Raw genomic sequence first — 22528 nt, forward strand, 5'->3', positions numbered from 1 at the left:
GGGTGAGTGTCACAACGATGGAGCCAGGCTCTTCTCGGTGGCAAACAATGATAGGACAAGGGGTAATGGGATCAAGCTGGAACACAAGAGGTTCCACTTAAATTTGAGAAAAAACTTCTTCTCAGTAAGGGTGACAGAACACTGGAACAGGCTGCCCAGGGAGGTTGTGGAGTCTCCTTCTCTGGAGACATTCAAGACCCACCTGGACATGTTCCTGTGCAACCTCACCTAGGTGTTCCTGCTCCAGCAGGGGGATTGGACTAGATGATCTTTTGAGGTCCCTTCCAATCCCAAACATATTGTGATACTGTGAACTATAATTGCAATAAACAAATCATCAGCTATATTAAAAAAAAACCCTTTAAAATAGATACAATCATCTAGGAAAAAACATTTATTCAATTAATTTACAGAGTAAGCCCATTAAGGCAAAATATATTACTTGGAAATAGGCTTTTACTGGGTACAAATGTGAGCTGTCTTAGAATATATTGTATATAAAAAGGTCCTTTGAAAGCATCTAAGAAAGGTAAAGACAGAGCAATACAAGCTGAAGAACTGCTTCTTTAAGGCAAACAAAAAGTATGTTTATTCTTCATTTCTTAAAAAAAGTATTATTACCAAAATATTTTCTTCACAAATGTTTCCATATTTCTAAATAAAGGTTTAAGATTGTGCGAGTATAGATAGAGGGCATTGATAGCCATGAAAAGAAAATCAGACACCACTGAAGATTTATATGAGAAACAGTGAGCTCATGACATCAAGGCTTTTAAGACTTAAAAATGTTTAGAAAAGATAGGATAGCAAAGCAAGGGATACACATTTCACCATTTTCCACATCAAACTGATGACAATCATAACTTGATAGAAGAAATTACATAATTCCATACAAAATACAAAGTTTGGAAGCACTTGAGTAAATTATGTTGTTGAAACTGCTGAGCTAATTTCATGTGTATGTGGTACATGATCTAAAATCCACTGAAGCAACTTGAAATTTGTCTAGTGTTTTAATTGGACATGAATTTCATTACTGTTACATAAAAAGAAAAAAGATGCAGCATGGTAAATGAGACTTCAAAATTATTTAGCAATTACTTCAACTAATGGGGCATGGATTTGTGCTTTTCTTCAGCAGCTCAGTTATGTGTTTTAAAAACTACTCAGCATCACTCCTGAGAACTTGTACACAAACACCAAACCTAGGAGATGTTAAGTACCACCAAAGCATAGCCCCCAAGAAAACATCTAACGCAGAAGGTAGTCTCTCTGTATTGAAATGTATATATAACATATATGTTACACTGTCAACATGTTTGCATTACTAATATAATAGAAATAGCTAAACAATTATCCCCTTCTTTTAAAAAGTATACTAACTAACATATCTCAGCAAACGCCTAGTACGGTGTCAAATAATAGCATATTCCACTTTAGAAACTGTAATGCTATTTGACCCAGTTATAAATACGTTTGTGCTGATTTCCTGGTTCGTGAATCGTATTGGAAATCATATAGTAGTTAAAATTTGCAATTGCTCATTTCCACTATCGGAAATTACCTTCACTCTGAAAAAGTAAAACAGAGTTTAATTACATTACAAATCTGTGTTGTATCCACTGAGAATTAGAATATGTAAGCCTCCACTTCAATTCCAGAATCAAAACCAGTATTCCTTCGTGTCATGGATCAGCCTTCTTTCAAATGGTCCTGGGTAGTAAGTGTTGTTTGTACATTCCTGCAAGAGCCTTAGCTGCACTGTAGATCATCTGTCGACGGGACATGCCAGTGAATGCCACATGCCAATCAGTCCTGTTGACGTTCACCACACTCTTCTCAAGCACTTCGCCCACAGTCACCAACAGGCCTGACCATCTCAGATTGTAGTCCTGAGGAGTAAGATTCTTAGCCTGTGTAACATTTTGAAAAGTGATTATTGAAAGAGTTTGAAATTAGTAGTTTTGTTTCTGTCTTCACCATTACCAACTTTCATAAGTAAACATTTGCACATTTGCACCTGTCAAACTGAAGGCTATCAGAATTTCAGACTGCCCCATAATTTCCCTAGCCAATTATTCTTTTTGGATTTGTATGTATCATGATCCAAATGACATTTGAACAACACAAAACTAAAATATAATGCTTAAGAGTAAAGACATTCTGCCATTACTAGGAAGTAGTCTTCTCTTTAAAAGTAGCCAACACATGGAACCAATAATTATACATATTTATACAAAGACTCATCCTTCAAAAGTTTTTAAAATGGTTAAAATGTCCATCTGAAGCAGAAAAGTAGTCAAATACAAGAAGAATGTTGATCCTGGCAAAAATGGAAGATTGAGCTATTTTAATGAGATCACAGAGAAGGCACATACTGCAATTCCCTGAAGCTGGAAGCAGAGGGAAGCAGCGGGGGAAGGATCACAGCATTTATCTGGTCTGATGCTTATCCCAAGCAACCACATGTGGCCACCCTCACACACAATGAGAGATAGAAGACTTTTAGCCCCACTAAGACTATTCTCAGTATTACTCAGTTCCTCACAGCATCGCACACTTGGTCAAATTCTTCACACAGATTTTATTTCAACAAATATTCAAGTCAGTCTGTTTCCAGTGTATGCACAGCACATCAAAGATGTGTTCCAGCCTTCCTAAAACTACTCTCTTGCAACAGTAACACCATATATAAGTTTGTTAGAATATGCAGTCTGCTCCAATATTGAAATAACTTATTATCATGAGGTATATAAGAGACAGATTTCTTGAGCAAAGGAACACAAAATGCTCCTTATTAGTCAGAACATTAACAGTAAGAAGTAAGTAACAGTGCATCTAGCTGCAAGAAGGGACTGAATATCTGACCAGGGTATCTCTGTTATGATCCATACCTGCAAATAACTTCATTAAGTAATTATTTGTATTTCTACTGCTGAGAATCAATAAACTTCAAATGAAATAAAAAACAAAACAAAACAACCCAACAAACAACAATATTGCAGTAGTTTCCCCAATTGCAATTTCTGGCTCAGCAAAAAAACCAAGATGACATCTGGTCTTCTCATAGAAAAAGGTTCTCAAAACAAGCCCTCAAATCCCCCTTTTACCTCCTCAAATCAAGTAATACTTAGAGTTCTGAACAGCTGTGAGTCTCATATTATGTGCTCAGAAAACTCTGCGCCCTTGGTAGAGACATTAGTGAGACAGTATGTATTCTGTACAGTTAGTTTTACCACTATTTCTATTACATAGAACAATAAAACACCTAGCTAGCAAGAATTTCATGGAACATAATTGCTTTAATGTTGCCTCTCCTAAATCTTTTGTACAGTGAATAAGAAATAACATTGTCCCATAAAAGTTTCTTCTCTATTTTTAGTCTGACATACAACTATACAATTGCTAGGAATTTTCCTACTGTAATCTAGATTTTTATTAAAGATATTGGAATGGATTTATACAGATTTATGTTTCTCACAGGCCCTTGAGAGAAACCCACTCTGATTCTAGAAGAGACATAATGGTAACAAAGGTAACAACTGTTGCATACACACAATCAAGAACCAAATGATTCACCACCACACATTATGTGGAAGTTAACTGAAATATATAATAGCACAACTGAAAAAAAATTAACTCTGGAAGTACAAAACAAAGCTATGTTTTACTGTTGATGTATATACAAGAACAGTTTTATTTATATAGGAGAGTAGAATTCCATTTAATTCAAGTTTAGAGGCTTACAGTTCCACTGAATCTGTAGTATACACTGAGCTATACACTAAATGAGTTGCATAAAAGTTAGAACAAGTACAATTTCTGCTATTACAAGGTAAACACTACTTTTCAAAGTTGCAAAGTGTGTGTACCTAAGATAAAAAAAAAAACATAAGAAAAAAATCCTCACCAAGTTAAGCTATTAACTATACTTTTAAAATGACAAAATAGAGAATATTCTGTGAAACGGAAATTGAAGATGCCTATTGTGCTTTATGCTAAAAAAAAAATCAGTTCATATCAGTGCTCCACAGAAAATGTGACACTTATTTAGTAACTTCATATTGCTGTGCCTATTTTCATAGCATCACAGAACAGTCTGGGCTGGAAGGGCCCTTTGAAGATCATCATTTCAACCTGATTAATTTTTTTCCCTGTAGCTTCACATCTTTCTCCACTCATTTTGGAGAGCATTCTGGAAAAAGACAGAGGGACTGAGCAATATTTCTCTTTTGGCCACTCATCAGCTTTTTGAGGCTGAAAGAACTCCGAAAAATAAGAAGTAAAACCAACCCCACAAACGTTCACTCTGCTGGAATTGGTACTACCAAAAAAAAAAATCCCCAAAACGTAAATAGCTACTACTTGTTTTCTCAAAACAACTCCCCGAGGAACAAATCCCAAACAGTTCTGTTTTGAAATTCTTTACAGAAATATTTGTTCAAAAAGAATTTTCAGACCAGAGTTAACTAGCGTGTGACTCATATCTGCTGTCAGGCAACATGCAGTGACTGGAATTTGGAGTAATTACCAGTGTGTGCCCAAAGAAATGTAAACGATCCCATAATTACCATTAAAAACTGCTACTGGTGATATTTTCAGTGGGATGAACTGTGATATTTCCAAGATTTCAATCTCTCCATTTCAGAAATTTTACATCCTTGTGAGAATAGTGCAGTCAGAAGTGTAAATCAGTCTTGCCTTTTAGGTGAGAGTCTCTATGTTCATGTTGGAGTTAAGTTCAAGCACAGATCTGAAGAAGGGGTATCCTTTATTTATGTATTTATTAGGAACGAGTTTTCAGAACACTAACTAGTACAGTATGCTGTCTGTTTGCTGGTAATTAACAACATAAATACTGAGAATTAATGAGCTTTATTAAGAAATGAGTGGTAAGATCTCAATTCATAAACTTGTACCTAGATGAAGTAGAAGCTACTTCACTGAATTTCTAACATGTATATGCGTGCACACAGACACTGCTCTATTACACAGTTTTGCTGGCATTAGATGAAACTCCAGTATGTATGTGAAGTAAGTCAAGGAAAGGAAAGCCTTCAGATTGGTAAGACTGCTTACTGCACCTTGACGCAATTACTTAGTGCATTATCTAAGCTGCAAAGACCTCCCTCCACACCTGAGGAAGAAAGAGTATTATTTTATCTATGTAAGGATTCGTGAGGGTTAATTTTGAGTCACTGAAACAGACTGATAACAATATTCCAATGGTTAAAGTTATATCTCCTTTATGAAGGACTATTTTTTTGTGGCTAATTTCTTCTTGGTTTATATTTCGTCTTGGTTAAGTTCTTGTTGGAATATTTCTTCTTCATTAACAGAAAAGTAAAACTAGTTCTTCCAAGTGCCATGTATTGTAGAATGAGACTCTCAATCAAAAATTGCTTTCCCACCAATGCCAAACATTTTTAGGTAATCCATAAACATTATTCAAAAATAGTTATAATCCTCATTTCATAAATTAAAACATTCAAGTGGAGCAACTGTCAGTAAGAAATGACACAATCAATGGAATTAAAAGTAAAGTCTTGTGTCCCAACTGTTAATCCAATGTTGGTAAGAAAATGGAACACTCACCTGCTGAACATATTGCAAAGGCACTGGTGTTGCTTGGGTAAAAGCTTCCAGATGAATTCCATGAATTGGATCCTCAATAATCAGACATCCAATGTCAAACCACCTGCAATGACATGCAAGTTACTTTGCGTTTGAGTACTGAATATCACTCAATTGAAAAACAACACATCAACAGTTGAAATATGACCATTTTATAAACTCTACTACAAATGTTGTAATAATGAGTTTCAAAGTTCTCTAGCATTTTTCAAGTAAATTTTTAATATATCTCTCTCTATATATATAAAATTCTAGTGCAAGTGTATGCATATCAAATAAATAATGCACATAAAAATAGATAAAATACATGAAACTTACAGATCAAAGAAATAAAGAAAGCTGGTAGGGTGGGCATGTGTGCAGCTACATCCTTTTGGCCATATTTACTATGCTACAATTTTTGCCTAATCTCTGAAAGAACGTTTTTCATTAAGATAAATTTCCCTAAAAATTTAAAAAAAAATAATCTACCAATCATTCATGTTCTATATTCAGAAGATTTTTTTTTGTATGTCTAATACTGTAACAATCATTTAAATGACTTATTCAGAAAAACACTTCTGCATCTTTCAGAAAAGATGGTGTCTCTTGTAGCAGACACAGTAAAGGCTACTGAAGCAGTACCTGAATGCTTCTCCTATCTGGCTTGCAAAAACATTAAATCATATCTCCCTATCAAAAAACTAACAATAGTGATATGATCCAAATAAAACCAAGGGCAATGCTTCATCACTACTTAACTGTACTCTGTTCTTATAACAGTTTTACAGTTGAGTTTCCATGGGAGAAACATAATCCAGGGAAACCACAAACAAAACAGCAAGGCAAAGAATCGTAAAAGATTTTAAAAGGAAAATATTACTGTAGTTCTTGTTTTATATGTGTGTTTACATATAAAATGTACTTAATTATTTAAATCGCAGGAAGCAAGGATGTTGTTATAAAAAGAAATGCAAGACTCCAACTTTAAGAAACGACTGGCTGGGCCACACAAGCTTCATGTTAAGAGTAAGAGTTTACTGGAGCAAGACAGGCAGAAATACTTCACTTTGCCATCTTCGAAGGAGGGAACAAAGCGCTGGAATGTTCTGGGATAGAGGACTACCTCACTTGCAAATATGAAACACTGTTGAGAAAGCTTCATGGTTAAAGATATCTTGCTCCCAATTAAAAAATGAGTGAGGAATCTAAACAGCAAAATACACATAAAAGAGTTTGCAACCTGTTCTGCAAACAGTATTCAGGGCACACATTTGGAAGGGAAAGTAATGCCCTTCAGTTGTTTGACAGACAACTGAGAAGTTTAGCTGTGAGCAGTGACTGATCTGATGTTAGGTGCAGAGCTCTTAGTATTCGTGGGTCTTTACTTGGAAACTCATCTCCTTCAGACACAAACAAGTATGGTGAACAGTATCAGCAAAATAATGATTACATCCCCACATTAAAACTGTAAAACTACAATTCTCACTTCAGAATAATAATTAATCAGTTATTAGCACCATGACCTATCATTTCTTTGTAATAAAAAAAAAAAAACAACAAGGGCAAAAAGTAGTTCAAACGTTTTTTGTAATGCCACGCAAGGAAACTTTCAATGCTGCCTACAGAGTAAAAATTAAAGCATGCATTCAGTTATTCTTTGTTTTATTGTAACTAATATTGAAGATCAAGACATTCTTGGAGCCTGTAACGTACAGACAGAAGAGAGAGTGTTCCTTGGAATAGCCACTGCAGTTCTGGGTCAACTCTTTCACACCCAGTACTTTAAACAACATTTTCAGATTTAGGAATGTGAGTTCAAATGACAAGAACAGCAATTATTTTGAAACAGAGATCTCATTACCATAGTTACTCCTTTGTGGAAATACAATAAAACAGCTAAATCGGACTAGAAGGAAATAAATAGTAAATTCACTATCCATCTTCCACTGAAGATACTAAATATACCTTTAAAAATGTACCTTTAAAAATGGTGCAGGAGCAGAGTATGTATATAAAAAAAAAAAAACCAAACAAACAAACAAAAAAAACCAATCAAAGCCCATTACATGAATAAAAAGGTAAACAATAGAAAAAAATACTTGAAGTTTGCATGAAGAAAAACATGACATTTTCCATAATGTTTTTGAAATTAATTATCAAGCTGCTTCAAGAACTGTCTGTCAAAAAGTATGTTATGAAATCAAGTTGTAATGTATTTGAAAACACTATTGTTATGTCTGTGCAGCGCAAATTAAAAGTAGTAAGTACATTGCCAGTGGAAGAAAAATGGATAATATATTATCTGATAAAATCATATTACTAAAAATGCCAGCACGTCTCCCAACATACTTTCTGAACTGAATACAATTTCAGAGAAAAAAAAAGAGTGCACACACGAAAGTGAGCAAACTACTAGCAAAATTCCAACTTTTACAGCTCCTTAATTTTGTCAGTTCAGCACAACTTCATTGTATTTTTATATTGTGAATTCTGAAAAACCTGACAAGGATTTTGTATATTAAAGTCTCAAGATGTCTGGACAAAAAAGCTGAACATCATCACCAAAATCATGTCTGCCCACGCAACACTGAAGAGAGACTATCTTTTCTGCTCAGAGCGATACTGTCAGCAACTCTTTAGAGGCACCTTTGAGTCAACAAAGAATATGACTTGTTTTATTTGTTTTGTTCCCCTCCCAGGAATATATTTAAAGTTCTCACTTGTCAGGAAGCAATTCCTCAATGAAGTTTTCTACTGATACCACAGGCTGTTTTTCATGTATTACTCCTGTCCGACGCAAGCTGTCTATCCTTTCTTGGGCTCCCTAAGTGGTAACATTAGCTGTTAGAAAATATTATCTTTGAATCACAACATAGTACAATGCTTACAGATTAATGCAAAAAGAATACACTTTTCAATTTACACAGAAAATACAAGACATTTTGAAAAACTACTCTTTATTTCCATGTTGGGAAAAGAAAAAATAAAACTCATGAAAAGCCATAATGGAATACCAAACAGTAAAACACAAACCATCAACAAAAAAACTATGATAAAGCTAACTACAGAATTTTAGTTTGTTATTTTTTTTATGAAAAAGGAGTAGATTAGCATGCCAAGAAATCCTAATCTGTAACGGTGCTAAGCTTCACTGTTAAAGCATCAGTATATATTTCTGTTACTCACACTGACATTTTTGCATCTTAAGATTTGTTTGGTTTAGATCCTTTAAGAACTTTCTATCAACTTGTAACACCAAGGGAGAGAACCTCTTTGTTGTGGCATCTATCCAACTAAGATGTATGAATCACTTGCTCCAAACCTGCTATCACTCTTAAGTTTTAATAGAAATACTACTACACTGCAGCAGTTAAACAGCTAAAAGAACATACACATTGTCCTCCTTTACCTCAATATAAAATTGTATCACCTAAAATATTGCTATTAGGATAGGCTTTACTCAACTGTGAGCACTGACAAAGCAGTTAGGAGAAAATCTTTCTTTTTTAGAGAGTACATTATTTTCTTACATTTAAGAAACAGAATATTAAATAGTTAGGTTAAGTTACAGGCAAAGGACGTGGCTGCATCCACATACACCTGACGAATGTGTACGTTTTTAAAATCCAGTGAAACAACTTTTGCTAAGTCTTCCCCTGGGCCACCACAGCTGTTTGCATGCTGCACAGTGAGTTCTTATTTTTAAAATGTAACACAGATCTGTTCAAGAAGATCCCTAGCAAGTGCTGATCAAACCATCTTTGGTCTACAGAATTAGTGGGGAGACAGCTCAGCCTCTAAGTCTTTTCATTTCTAACATTCCCACCATGGCTAGTAACAGACCAAGAAGAAATGCCCAATATACTTTGAAACTACACTAGTATCACAATGTATACTAGATGTGATGGCAATCAATGACAGTATAACAGAACTGACTTAACTGTTCTTCATTTGCTGTGATGTGTTTGCAAAAAATGCAAAAAGTGCTTCAACAAGCATCTTTAAGCTTAACTAACGAACCAGGTGGGGGGAAAAAAAAAAAAAAAGGAATGTTTACCTAGCCCACAAACTGACTTTCCCTTAACAGAAAGTCCGATTCTTGGTAAATGTTTGTTTCCACACTCTCTTTGCATTGAACGTACTTTACTACTGTTATATATCAACTTACTTTTAAACCTGCAGCATAGCCCACAGGTTGGGGTGCGATGTTAGACTGTGCAGCCTCTCCAGTAACAATAGCCATTCCAAAGACTTCTTGAAAGGCATCTCGAATTGCTGCAACCTTTACCTCTTTATTAGAAGTAACCACTATGTCCAGTTCTCCCCCAGTTTCTGTAAAATACATATATATATGTGCATACATTTTTCCTCATTTCTGTTAGAAGCTAGTTCGAATACATACTACAGTTCAGGAGTATGCTTCAGCTGATCTTCTCTTTCTCATGCACTGTACAAAAGTTATTTCATGAAGCAGCAGTAACTAAAGTTAGAAAGTAAAAGTTAAATGAATAGCTAAGTGATTCATGGATGAACGACAGACAATAGAACTGATGGTTGTTCAGCATCTGAAAAAAAAAGCATACCACTCATTTAAGATGACAATTCATGGATTCAGAATAATAACTCAGACATCTATTTCTAAGGATATTATGGTGTTCTGGGAAGTGGTAAGGAATGTTGGTGTGACACAAACTCTTCCTTATGAAAGGGACCAAGAACACAGATGCAGTTCATCAAATCCACTCAACAGCTGTCAAATTACATAAGCTTTAAAAGAATGGCTCTCGCGTTACTTTCTGTTTGTCCTTGGACAGTGTAATTTTATTGCCTGTCTGCCTCCCTACACCTTTGTCTTGGTTTTAGATACAAAATATCTATGGAACCAAAATGTTTTAAGTGTTTCTGAATTACTTCCATATGGTGGTATCTCCATAAAGAAGAATAAATTTTCACTAAGCTTTTCTAAAATAAAACAAAACAGTTAATGCATTAAAAGAAATATAAAACTACTACAAAAGACTGATGAACTCAATTATACCTCACATCACAGCTGACCATTTTTATTGTCAAACTTAACTTATACAAAAAACATCCTATAAAACTTGTCCCCGCTGTGACAGGCCTTCTTAAGAAAATCTTAAACTTCTTTCAAAAACAGAATATGAGAGAGAAAGCTGCATAAGTACATTGCATCAGCAAGTGTAAAGGAGAAAGTAATGGACATGTCCACAAGCAGACACTAAAACTAATAGGTACAGACATGCCTCTTGTCATCTTTAGTCCACTGGCTGTGGATGATGGAAGAGTACAAGGAAAAAGGACTACAGAAGTCACCATATCTACTGTCATTCACCATACAGCATCTCTCGTTGCTTCTCCTGAATTGAGCTAGATGAAACACTGGACTGGAGCATCTGTTCTATGAGGAAAGACTGACAGAACTGGGAATGTTCAGCCTGGAGAAGAAAAGGCTCAGGGGGATCTTATCGATCTGAACAGAGGCTGCAAACAAGACTGAGCAAGGTCTTTTTCAGTGGTGGCCAGTAACAGGACAAGAGGCAGTGGGCACAAACTGAAACACAGGAGGTTGTATACAAACATCCAGAAAATCTTTTTTACTGTGAGGGTAACTAGTTGAGCGCCAGTACAGGTTTCCCAGAAAGGTGGTGGAATCTCTAACCTTGGAGACATTCAAAAGTCATCTGGACACAGCACTGGCAAGTGTCTATAGGTGGCTCTGCTGAAGGAGGGGGCTGGGACAAGATGACCTCCACAGGTCCCTTCCAACCTACACCACTTTGTGATTCTGCGATCCAGCAGGACATTTCTTATGACAATAGAAGTAAACTAGTGAAGCCTTTTAACCTGTCATTTCCCAGACCCACTGACTGTACAAAAACATGTTACCTTTTCAAAGAAAAAGAACAGAGCCCAGTGGTTTTGCTTCTAAACACTAAAACTCCACCTAATTACACATGCTGATCAAGTCTGCAGTATTTATCCTGATGTAAGAAAAATTCCTCTATTGATAATGATAAGCCTGAAGCTTAAATTTTAAAGAAGAGAACAATTTATTCTTAGGCTCATATTACTTAGCAGACCTCAGTTATAACATCTTTTTCTAAGGAATCATCAGAGATATGCCAGATGAGCAGTAAGACATAGTATTTGGTTTTTAAGCTATTTTTAAACTTATTTATCAATTGCTTTACTGAATGGGAGTTGGGTGTACATATCGCTGAACTTTGGGTAATTGTTTTGAACACTGGCTAACAACAGGACTAAAGAAACATTCAGAGGATCTATTTTCATTGATTCCTTCTTGATAGAAATCAAGTTAACATCACTAAACAAGTACCTAAAATTGACTGGAGGCTTTTGCTGAAGTTAGCCTTGTTTGACTGCCCAGAGATACAAAAACTGTTCAAGAGGCTTTTGATGTGACTAAAAACTAACCCATAACATACCTATTAAATTACTGGTTTTTAACTTAAGGACAGTAACTGTGCCCCATATGTTTGTGTATTCCAAGAGCAGAATTCAGATTATGTTCTTTTGTATTAAGGATCACCATACATCAAAAGCATATCTTTGTTCATCACAGGTAGAACAGAAGGGAAACAAAGATACTATATGCATTAAAAGAAACCATTTATGACAAGATCTGTCACATACTATGGTAATACGGAAATATTAAAACCTAAAATATAAGAATGAGGTATACACTGGTAAATTCAGAGATAACTGTCACATTAAGTGCTCTGACACCTGAACATGAAATTTCATTGTAACTTGTGTTTTATAAACCAAAATGACAGTTCCACCTACAATTTAAGATTCTCTGTTGTCTTTTGTTATAAAAGCATAGATGCTTATGCTTATAAGGTATTCATTTCCTGTGTAGACAGAAATTTTCTCTTCCAGGTGCTTGCCTCAGATGACATCTTCACAATGTGTCACTGAAAATAGTTCAGCCCTTTTCAAGAAAGAGATTACAGAAATATTATTTGCTCCCTCTCATGAAAAAAAATTTCGACCACCTCATCCAGAAGCTTTGGTAGTTTCATGCTTTGGCCTGAAATTTATTTGAAATTGCAGCAGTGGAGGGAAAGCAGCGTGAAGTTGGGTCACTTGTTGTTGAGGACATGGCTTTTGTTGATGCCAGAAAACATTTCTAGAAGGAAGTAAATACTAAGTTTACAAATCTCTGCTCTATTTCTACGACCTGCAACTACAAAAAAAATCGCAATATATTAATGGCCAAGATGTATAAAGATACTTTCCCTTCCAACATGACTTTAGAGAACTTTGAGATAACCACTGAATTTGCTTACTCTAACCGAATCTTACAAGCAAAGCATTTTATTAGACTTACTTCCTCGTCTAGGTAATGTTGTTTCGTGCAATGAATACTGTGTCACACTGTCCAAACTGTCACTGGATACTGACAGATCCTATCTTAAAAAGGGATGGTTATGACTGCAATAGAAACCACAAATACAGTTTGCCAAATTGTGCATAATCAACATTTACTGTAGCTTTGCATTGCATCCCACTACTCCTCTCAAATACTTTCTCAGTTGCTGGCTGGCCTTCTTGCTGGTTTCATATCCTACTATCTCCTCACTAGTCAGCTGCTTGGATATCTTCCTTTAAAAGTAAGACAAATACCTATTCCTCAATGATTAAGTCATCTTCCCATTTTATTCCACATGTTGTTCACTAGATTAGTACAACAGTGCAGCAATGTGATCAGCTGAATCACTGAATAGGTCCAGGTGAAAAACAGCTCAGAAAAACAAAATGCGAAAACATTTAGTAGTTACTTCTTAGCCTTATCAGTTTCCCAAACAACTTCACCTATATGCAAAGGGCAGTACTGGCACAACTAAGAAGAGGACTGCTTAGCAGGCTGCTGGAAGAAAAACAAACAAACAAACAAATAACAAAACCAAACCACAACCCTGGACAAATTATGCCTTTTTCGCCCTATTTTAATAAAGTAGAAATCTCAAGGCAGTTACACGTGACATGCAATATACTGTAGTAAAACAAAAAACAGTGAATACCACGATGTTTCTCCTTCCTATTCATTTTCAAACTGTAATTAAAATGCTATGCTTTTTCTTCCAGGATCAATGCTCAGCAACACTTCAAACTTCATTAGACCATTATAGAATTTTAATGTTCCTACTAACTGATTCAGGAACTACTTAAAGTTTGATGAATTTCCTAAAAATAGTATAAATACTGCTGGGCTAGAAAAGTGGAACAGTTTTAAGTCAGGAAAAAAGCCTCAAAAGCTATGGAAGTACCTCTGTTCTATGCATACTTTTTGGCTTGTTTTAGCTTTCATGTCATAGCTTACACAGCAGTATTTCAGTATGTGATCCAACAGAACACATACAGTGTATTTTAAACTCAACTCCATGAGGCTTAAATAGAGACAAAGTGGGAGAAAACAGCATGCATCTTAGGGATTATAGACATGGTCTCCTCATTTTCTTTTCTTTTTAACTTCCTCATCTTTCACAATCTGAATTAAAGGGTATGTCTATGCCAGCATCTGAACTACAGTGGAATACAAAGTCAAACGAACCTCAAGACACACACAAGAAGTCAGCCTCCAGAGTAAGAGTTTCACCGGGTGATATACTTGAGAAATCAGTATAATATTGTGACTCTGAATTAACACACTAGATATAGAAACTTCAAGTGTGAAAGCAATGTGCTATTACATTAACCTCTCTAACACTGACATGTGTTACTTAATGGTTTGTCACCAATACTTACTGATATACGGAACCATGCCAGGATCCAGCGTTGTGATCATGGTCTCCACTGAATGTTTGGTTTTATCAAGAACAGACTTCACCATGGGATTCTCAGCTACACCCTAAATTTAAGCAAACAGATTTCCATATTATCATTCTTTTTTTTTCCCAAGACACTCAAAATGTCATAGCTAAAAATCATACAAAGAAGTACTTTCAAATACTAAGCTGCTTTGTGTTTTTCTTACCACATTTACACTTTGTAACACCTATTGTATCTCACTCCTTAGCACCAACGCTACAGGATATGACAATCAGTGCATGACATTTCAGTTACAACATAAAGTTCAAATCCTGTCTTTAACACACTCTTCTGCATTAATGCAGGAACAGGCCTGTCAGTGATGGTGGAAACACACTTGATGTACTCCTATTCTGGGACTGGAAGCCTTAAGCATTTAGTAGAGTTGTAGATTCCTAATGCTAACTATAGGTATTAATATCAGGCTAAGTAGCTACATTTAGACTGTGTTAACTCAAGCTGAAGAGTCCTTGTTTTCTAACCTTCTTAAAGACAATAGGATCTATTTTTGAATGGCCCATCACTAACAAATTTTTCTAGAGCAATTGAGCTGAAAGTCCTCAATTTATAAATAGATTCTAAACAATGCCGGAAAAATGTTCTACATTCTCCAGCCAAATCGTAGGTGGAGGTGCTGACAGACATAAAAGTTCGTTAAATATAAACACAAACACTGTCTTGTGTCTTGCACATAGTCTTAGCGAATGTCTGTATCTCATCAAAAGATCACAGGGTGAAAGAAGAAACACACCAGTGCTGAGTTACTGAGATAAAGCACTGGAAACTGTGGAAACCTTTTATAAGATTTCCTTAGTAAACAGACTGCTTTCAGTCTAATATTAAAACTGGATATACTTGTATCTGTTTCACTAAATGACATGCATTACATAGGACAGCACTGCGCACACATTTTTCTCCAGAAAATGCTTGCTTAATACACCTTCACAGTATTTCACAGTACTGCAGAATCAGAGTAGTTTTAACTATTGCAGAATAATTTTACTCAGCAGAGCTTCTTTCCTATAAATCGTAGAATCATATAAAGGTTTGAGTTGGAAGGGAAATTAGAGATCACGTACTTCTAACCCCACTACCATGGGCAGGGACACCTTCCACTGAAACAGGTTGCTCAAAGCCTCATCCAAACTTTGAATGCTTTCTATTTATTTGCAGCAAGCTTAACAAAGGAAAAAAAAAAAACAAAACAAACCATACTTCTACAACTACTGAGATACTGTGCAGCTACTAATAATTACTATCTTATCCTATGCTCTAAAGCCAGAGCTCACTGTAACCACTCGTTTCTCATGAATATAACGCAAGACTTTTCTGAATAGTATCATTCACTGAGTAACACAAATATTTGTGACTACTCATGTACCAACAGGTTGCCACCAAGAACAGGGAAGTTTATATTCCTGCTTCAGCTCTCTCACAATTTGAAGTTTGTTGGTTTAACAAAAACTGAGTGAATGCTATGAGATCCTCAGAAATATTTTAAGTAGGAATTCTGAGTAATGCAGAACCAAGCAGTACTTCTCCAATCAGCAATCTGTCTGCCTAACTAACATGAAGTCATTGCACATCTGCAAATAATCAGGTTCCCGGGCAGCAAGAAGCTGCTACTTCTACCTGTGGAAGATGCCTTTATGTTCATCAGCCTACCACAAGAAGGAGAAACAACCCAGTTTTATACCAATGCAAAACATGAAATTATCACAACAGTGTGAACTGCAACACAGCTAAGTTTGGAATTTCTGCCAAGTCAGATCTAAGTCAACATAAATCCTGTCACAGTTTAACCGCATCTAGCTATTCAAAACCAGGATAGCTGCTCACTCACTCCCTGCCCCTCATCCCCAAATAGGGAAGAGAATCAAAAGGGAAGGGACAAACTTGTGGATCAAGATATGAACAGTTTTATAAAACAACAAAATAATACTAACATACTACTACTAACAATAATCATATACAGAAAATGGAAATAAAATATAAAATGATGGTCAAAGTAATTCCTCATCAACTCTGTCCATGCTGAGCAGCCAGTCCTGGGAAGAGGGCACCCTGGTCCCAGACAGCCAGTCCCAGAGGAAGAGAGAGAAAAACCCACATTGGCAGAAAGTCTCAGAGGCCACTGCAAAACAGCAGAATGGCAAAAGGCCAAACTAAAGGAGCTCCAAAGGGAAGTCTGCTGAAACAGAGCAGAACTGCAATAGGTTTAGAGCTGGGTTTTCCAGCTGGGTCCTTAAACCTGAAGCATGATGCTAATGGTATGGAATATTCTCATCCATCAGCCTGGATGTCAGTCAAGTTCTGCCCCATCCATGCCACCCTTCCTTGCTGTCTCACACCTGCAGACAGAGAGCTCAGAAAGACCTTGCATCCCAGACAACAACTAAGATAACAGTAAGTTCTTACATTCTCTTTGTTCCAACCCATGGTCACTAGAAAGTTATTTGAAAACATTAATTCTATCCCCAGGTGCTCTCTTATTGTTCTCAAACTGAATTCAAACAATGACCATATTAGTTGCAAAAAATAAAAGTTTCTAAACGTATGAAGAAAATTAACTCCATTTCAGTCAAACCAGCACAATACAAATTGCTTAAATGGAGAAACTTCCATGTTGGAAGAGCATAAACACAATTTTTCTTTTCATTTAGGTCCTGGCTGTCTTCATTGCTCAGTCAAATACAAAAGCTTCCAGGTGCAACGACTGTAATAGTACCAAACTTTGCCTCTGATGTATCACATAGAAACCCATCTTGGAACTGCTATGAGTCTACTTGGCCATCTTTGACAGATCAAAGGAACCGAAACAGCCTCATTTGATTCTGGAACGTTAATTTGCCTATTTTAGATTGTCATACTCTTGGGTATTACTTAGCTTGAAGGAAATCTGGAAGAATGGTGTATGATTTATTAGGAACACCAGAGGAAAACAGATAGTTCAAACTACTTCAAGGACAGAAATAAAGATAACTGCTGCAACTAGTTTGTAAGCTCTTCAACATGGAATCTAGGATGCACTTCTGTAATAATCACAAGCCAGTCTCTCAGATTCTGAGTGATCTTCAGAAAAAACAGAGTCTGATGTGTGCTTACACCTACAAACAACTTGATGGCTTCAGTATAACTAATGATTCCTCATTCTTCCACATAGAAAATTCTCAAAAAGAGGCCACTGAACACACAGAGCACAAAGAATTGTTTAATATTTCAAGCAAAATCTAGATTATTGAAGTAAATAATCCAGACCCTATCCATAAATAGAAACAGGATGCCTTTTGGATCTTACTGGTATAAAGGCAACAGTCATGTGGATGAGACTGGCTTTTCAACTAATTTGCAATTGTAAGCTCTGGTACCTTCAAAAGAGCTACAGAATCACGTTACAAGAAAATGTTCTCTTCCGGAACATGACCATCTATTGCAAATATTAGGACAAATATGATGACTGAGACCAGGACATTATTATTTAAAGGAAGAAAGATGTGTTTTTATGATCACCAGGAGACACCTCCCCCTGAAACGTGCAGCATGGCAACGCTGCTCTCACCATACTCATGGAGAATTAAACTTGCTCTTTAAGATTGTAAAGATGTGTATTCCTTCAGTAAGGGATAGCTCAATGTGCCATGCCACACACAACTTTTTCTCCCAGCTTTTCATGTTAAAAAGGGCTTGAAAGTCCATTGAAAACTCTGCAGTGCCACTGGGACATCAATCTTCTCAATTCTTCTTGCACGTTCGGTACAGTACAGAAAATTGTGTTGCTCTTGAAGACGGTTCAGCATTCAGGTACAGTCCTCATATGTTTTTGCCACAACCTTCATTATGCTACTTACATACATCATTTGTTACAGCTCCAAAAATGTTACAAGCTAATTAAATTCTATTAGTTGATGTTGCTACTCATTTCCTCTGTATGATTAGACCGCATCACAAAGAGTATCTGTTCTGCACTATATACCACATGCCTTCAGCAGAATAGAAAAATCCTACAAGGTATCTCAGACGCTTCTCAGGTAAACTTTTCCTTGGTGGAAGATGTATTTGTCTCCCCTGGAAGAGACTTGTTTGTTATAGAACAGGCAGGACTTGCATCCTGCAGAAATCAAACTCAGTTCATTAGGAAATGATAAAGAAACAGGATATGCAAAGAATTCTGGTGAGGTAAAACAGTTGCTGGGAAGTAAAAATTAGCTTTCAGATCTTAAAGAGGTTCTAAATTTTCACCTGATTTAAGAACATGTGACAGAACCTGTTAGGTATGCATACTGTCCTGTTGCAAGCACTGAAATTAACCTAGAACACTTGCATTTTTGTAGTCCTGCCTCTTCTATACAAAGAAAGAGCAAAAGCATAGTTTCAGTAGCTACCACTATGAAAAACAGCCACCCTGCACATGAGGTCAGAGAAAAGACAGAATTTATAACAACAAGCATTTAAAAAATATGTCAGTAAAGTTAGTAAAAAATGGTAATTCCTCATGCAGGTAACAGACAAAACCCTATACCTTTATAAACCCCCACAGTCCTCCAGCAGGTACTGCGCCTTGGGCAGTGGACACTCTGGGGTCTTCATGCTCCTCAGGAAAAGTGATTGCAGAACCAGTTCCAGGAGCCAAAGGTGATGAGAGAGTTGCTTGTTGAGTAATAGGATCTGCCAGAACACCTAATATGAGGAGAAAAATAAAACACAAGTGTTCATTTGTTATACTGTAGCAACAGGCAATTGTTTAACAGGAAAATGAGCAGGAAGAATAGAAGAATACTGGGTTGATTCACTTCATTTGTTGAAGGCTCCAGAACAACTTTGCTTGTTAAAGGTTAGCCAACATAATTACTGTAAAAGAATTCGACAATATCTGCTAATAGAACCGAGGCTGCCAGTACAACATGTATAAAATCAAATAATATTTTTTTCTTAGCAGGTTAGTTTAAAAGTGGTGCTTTTTATTGTATTTTTATTTTCACAATAAGCCCTCAGTATAGGAAAAAGAGGAATGGGTGTTGCCCAGGAATGTTCTTATACATCATAGAAGTGAGAGAAATAGGAATTTTTCTAACCCTGAGTGCTGGAAATTAGTAGCAAACAAACAAAGACCAAGTAAACTAATAGCTTTACACATTTTAAACAAAACCAAAATGAACTCAAGCAGTAGAAAAATTAGTCATGAGCCTTTGCCCCATTACTCAGGCCTATTTTAACAGACTTTCCAACACCAGCCTTAATCAAGAGTTATTTTTATTTCACACTGCACAATTGATAAGTCTTTTTAGACATTTTCCTAATACAGGCTACTTAAAAGAGGTATCACCAATAACAGTAAAAGCCTGGCCCAGTTGCAGTTAAACAGCCAAGTTTCCATTCCACTAGCAGGAAATGACATCACTTCAGCAACTACAGCAATTGTTTACATAGAAGGTATTTATTTTTAGCTGTCCTAATGCAATTTAGTAGCTGGAAACAAGAAAACAGAATTTGTCATATGACATACAGATTGTTATAGATAGCTTTTCAGAACAAAACCCTGAAGTATGAGATTACAGCCTGAGATATATCATTCAGCGGCAAGAAAATGGCTGAATTTGACTCTCTGATCTACACAAAAGAGATGTATATATGTTCAGGTGGCTTACCTGTGCAAGTTAACAGAAAACAGAGCTCTTAAAGTTTTTTTTCTGTAAGATTGAATGCTAGCACAACTCTGCTAAAGAGGACTCTCTGTCCTAGACCATGACTGTATATTAAAGGCTACTTTCCCTTCTTCAGAGTGCAGCTACATTAATTAAGTGTATCCAGAAAAATAAAGAAGCTGGACTTGCAGGACTCTAGCAGACTGGTAGAAAAAGCCACTCAGGACATCCCTCACCATTTCTCACAAACGTGAAAGCATATAAACAAAAACTTACCTGTGACTGGAGGTGCAGAATATGATGGCATCAGTGGGCTCTGTGGTGCTCGACCAGCATGACCTCTGGTAATGTCATAGGTTGAAGACATGGAAAATCCTGAAATGGGGGGACCAGTGGGAGGTGCAGGAAGACCAGAGCCAGTAGTAGAGCTTAATGGAGAAGGTACAGAGAACTGGGACATGGAGGTACTAAAAGCTGAAGGAGCAACAGGAGGTGGGGTAGGAGTTAGAGGTGGTGCAATAGTAGAAACCGTTGCAGAAGGCACAACTGGAAGAGAAGCTGAAGTCATCACAGGAGAAGGAAGTGGAGACACTCCAGTGGGCAAGGGTGGTGAGTATGCGGGAGAAGACGACATGCTTGGTGTAGTAAGGGGCCTGGACAAAGCTAGGAAAAAAGAGAAAAAAAGGAATTTTAGAAATGCTGAGCCTTAATCACAGACATTCAATCATATAGTTGTTCAGATATTTTACAAATAAGTTTTGACCCAGCCTGCTTTTTTTTCTTCAAAGTGACTTTTAGTTCACCTTGAGTCTGCATACTACAGCAACTGAACTCAATTTTTGGTGAAAGTATCTTGTAAGCTGCATTTCTTTTTCTTGTATGACACTATCTGAGACAAGCTTAAAAAGATTAGTAAGAATTTGACTACTGAATTTATACCAGCTGAAGTCTGCCTCAGAAATTTCTAGCTAATACTGTTCTTTCTGACTGACTGCTTAATCAAAACGAATAATGATGACGGAAGAAGTGCCCATCTTTCAGAATAAAATGCACATTCATCACACTCATCATATCTAGAAGGGTGGGAGTTACTTCAGAGGTATGGTTCTGTGAGATGGGATGAGCACCAGACAGCCCTCTCCTCCCTGGCACCCAGTATCCCTAACCCATCTGCTTTATCTGTTTCAGTCTGGCCCTCAGCTGATGCTTAGATAAGCCCATTTTTCTCTCTCACTTTGAAACTCTCCAAGTTTAGCCAGAAAACCAATTCAGAAAAGCAGAAATGACTATTATTGATAGCAGTTGCAATAATGCAGTGGTGTCCAAACTTTATCATGCATGCCTATCAGTAAAAATTTTTGAGTTAGCACCCCAATGTATGTAAATTTACTTATAAACCATTTACATGTACCACTGTACTAGGATACTGTGTATATCATAAAACATATACAATAGGAACTTTAAAAGGATGTGATAAAGATGAATGAAAAAAAAATTAATTTCTTAACAGCACAAAAGCTTTTCTGCCTCCACTGCAAATTGTTTTATTAATATACTATTAATAGAATTAAATACTATGTAATACAATTATTAAAGTAATTATTAACATACCATATAATAAAATTATTAATAATAAATTTTTAGTGTGAGCAATGTGATTGAAGATGTCACACCTTTAAGAAAAAATTTTGGTTTAATACCTTATGCTACGGCAATTTGAAGTTCCGGTTCTACTCTGTGTCCAGATTATTTCAATATTTGGCTTTAACAGCTGTCGTAGCTGGAAAAGATACCTCACAAAGATACATAGGTCCAAATGGAACAAGTGCACTGTTGGCTGAACTTACTAAAACGTGCTATGTGTTTTCCACTCCTACCCACCAATTATGCAAAGGCTTTTCTTGAAATTCAAGCAGTGAATTTCAGCCTTCCCTGATGTCAACCAACTGTTCTTGCGAACAAATCAGAAGGTGGTGTACTTTGGCATTTTATCAAATGGGTTCAAAACCCACTGAAACTCTTTATTTGGAAGATTTTTACATAGGTCACGAAATCCTCTTTGCAAGTGTATGTGTACAGATCTGATAGTTTTTATAAGCTACACTTGCTTTTTTTTTTGGCAACTGGATTGCATAACAATGGAAACATATCCAAATATCCATTTTCAAATCCTTCTCTAAAAAGCATGACTTTCTTACAAAAAGCAGTTACTGTATTGCTCCTTGTTAAAATGTCACCTTTACGTTGAAGGGACAAATTAAGATCACATATTTTTAAAAAACATTTAGTAGTTAGCACATTGCTGACAATCACTTGTCATCACAGCAAATCTCAGAAAATCTGGGAGACATGTCTTTTTGTAAAAGAACAAAGTTCACGTCATCATTAAGTTCTACAACTCTTTTAAACACCTT

At 36.3% G+C, this 22528-nt stretch overlaps 1 protein-coding gene across 4 annotated transcripts in view; it reads right to left on the reverse strand.

Annotated features, from left to right (window-relative positions):
- Positions 1–830: 830 nt before the first annotated feature.
- The window catches only part of PRRC1 (proline rich coiled-coil 1), a 31669-nt gene continuing 9971 nt past the window's right edge, over positions 831–22528 (reverse strand). For all 4 annotated transcript variants that reach the window (XM_080362766.1, XM_080362765.1, XM_080362767.1 and 1 more), the window contains exons 3-9: positions 20391–20777; positions 18992–19149; positions 14410–14512; positions 9785–9948; positions 8337–8440; positions 5596–5698; positions 831–1913 (exon numbers count right to left, since the gene is read on the reverse strand). In XM_080362766.1, coding sequence (XP_080218892.1) covers positions 1704–1913; positions 5596–5698; positions 8337–8440; positions 9785–9948; positions 14410–14512; positions 18992–19149; positions 20391–20777 — 1229 coding nt within the window. In that variant the 3' untranslated portion in view covers positions 831–1703. The remainder of the gene's footprint in view (positions 1914–5595; positions 5699–8336; positions 8441–9784; positions 9949–14409; positions 14513–18991; positions 19150–20390; positions 20778–22528) is intronic.

Source organism: Nesoenas mayeri (genome assembly GCF_963082525.1).
Source record: "Nesoenas mayeri genome assembly, chromosome: Z".
Taxonomy (NCBI): Eukaryota; Metazoa; Chordata; class Aves; order Columbiformes; family Columbidae; genus Nesoenas; species Nesoenas mayeri.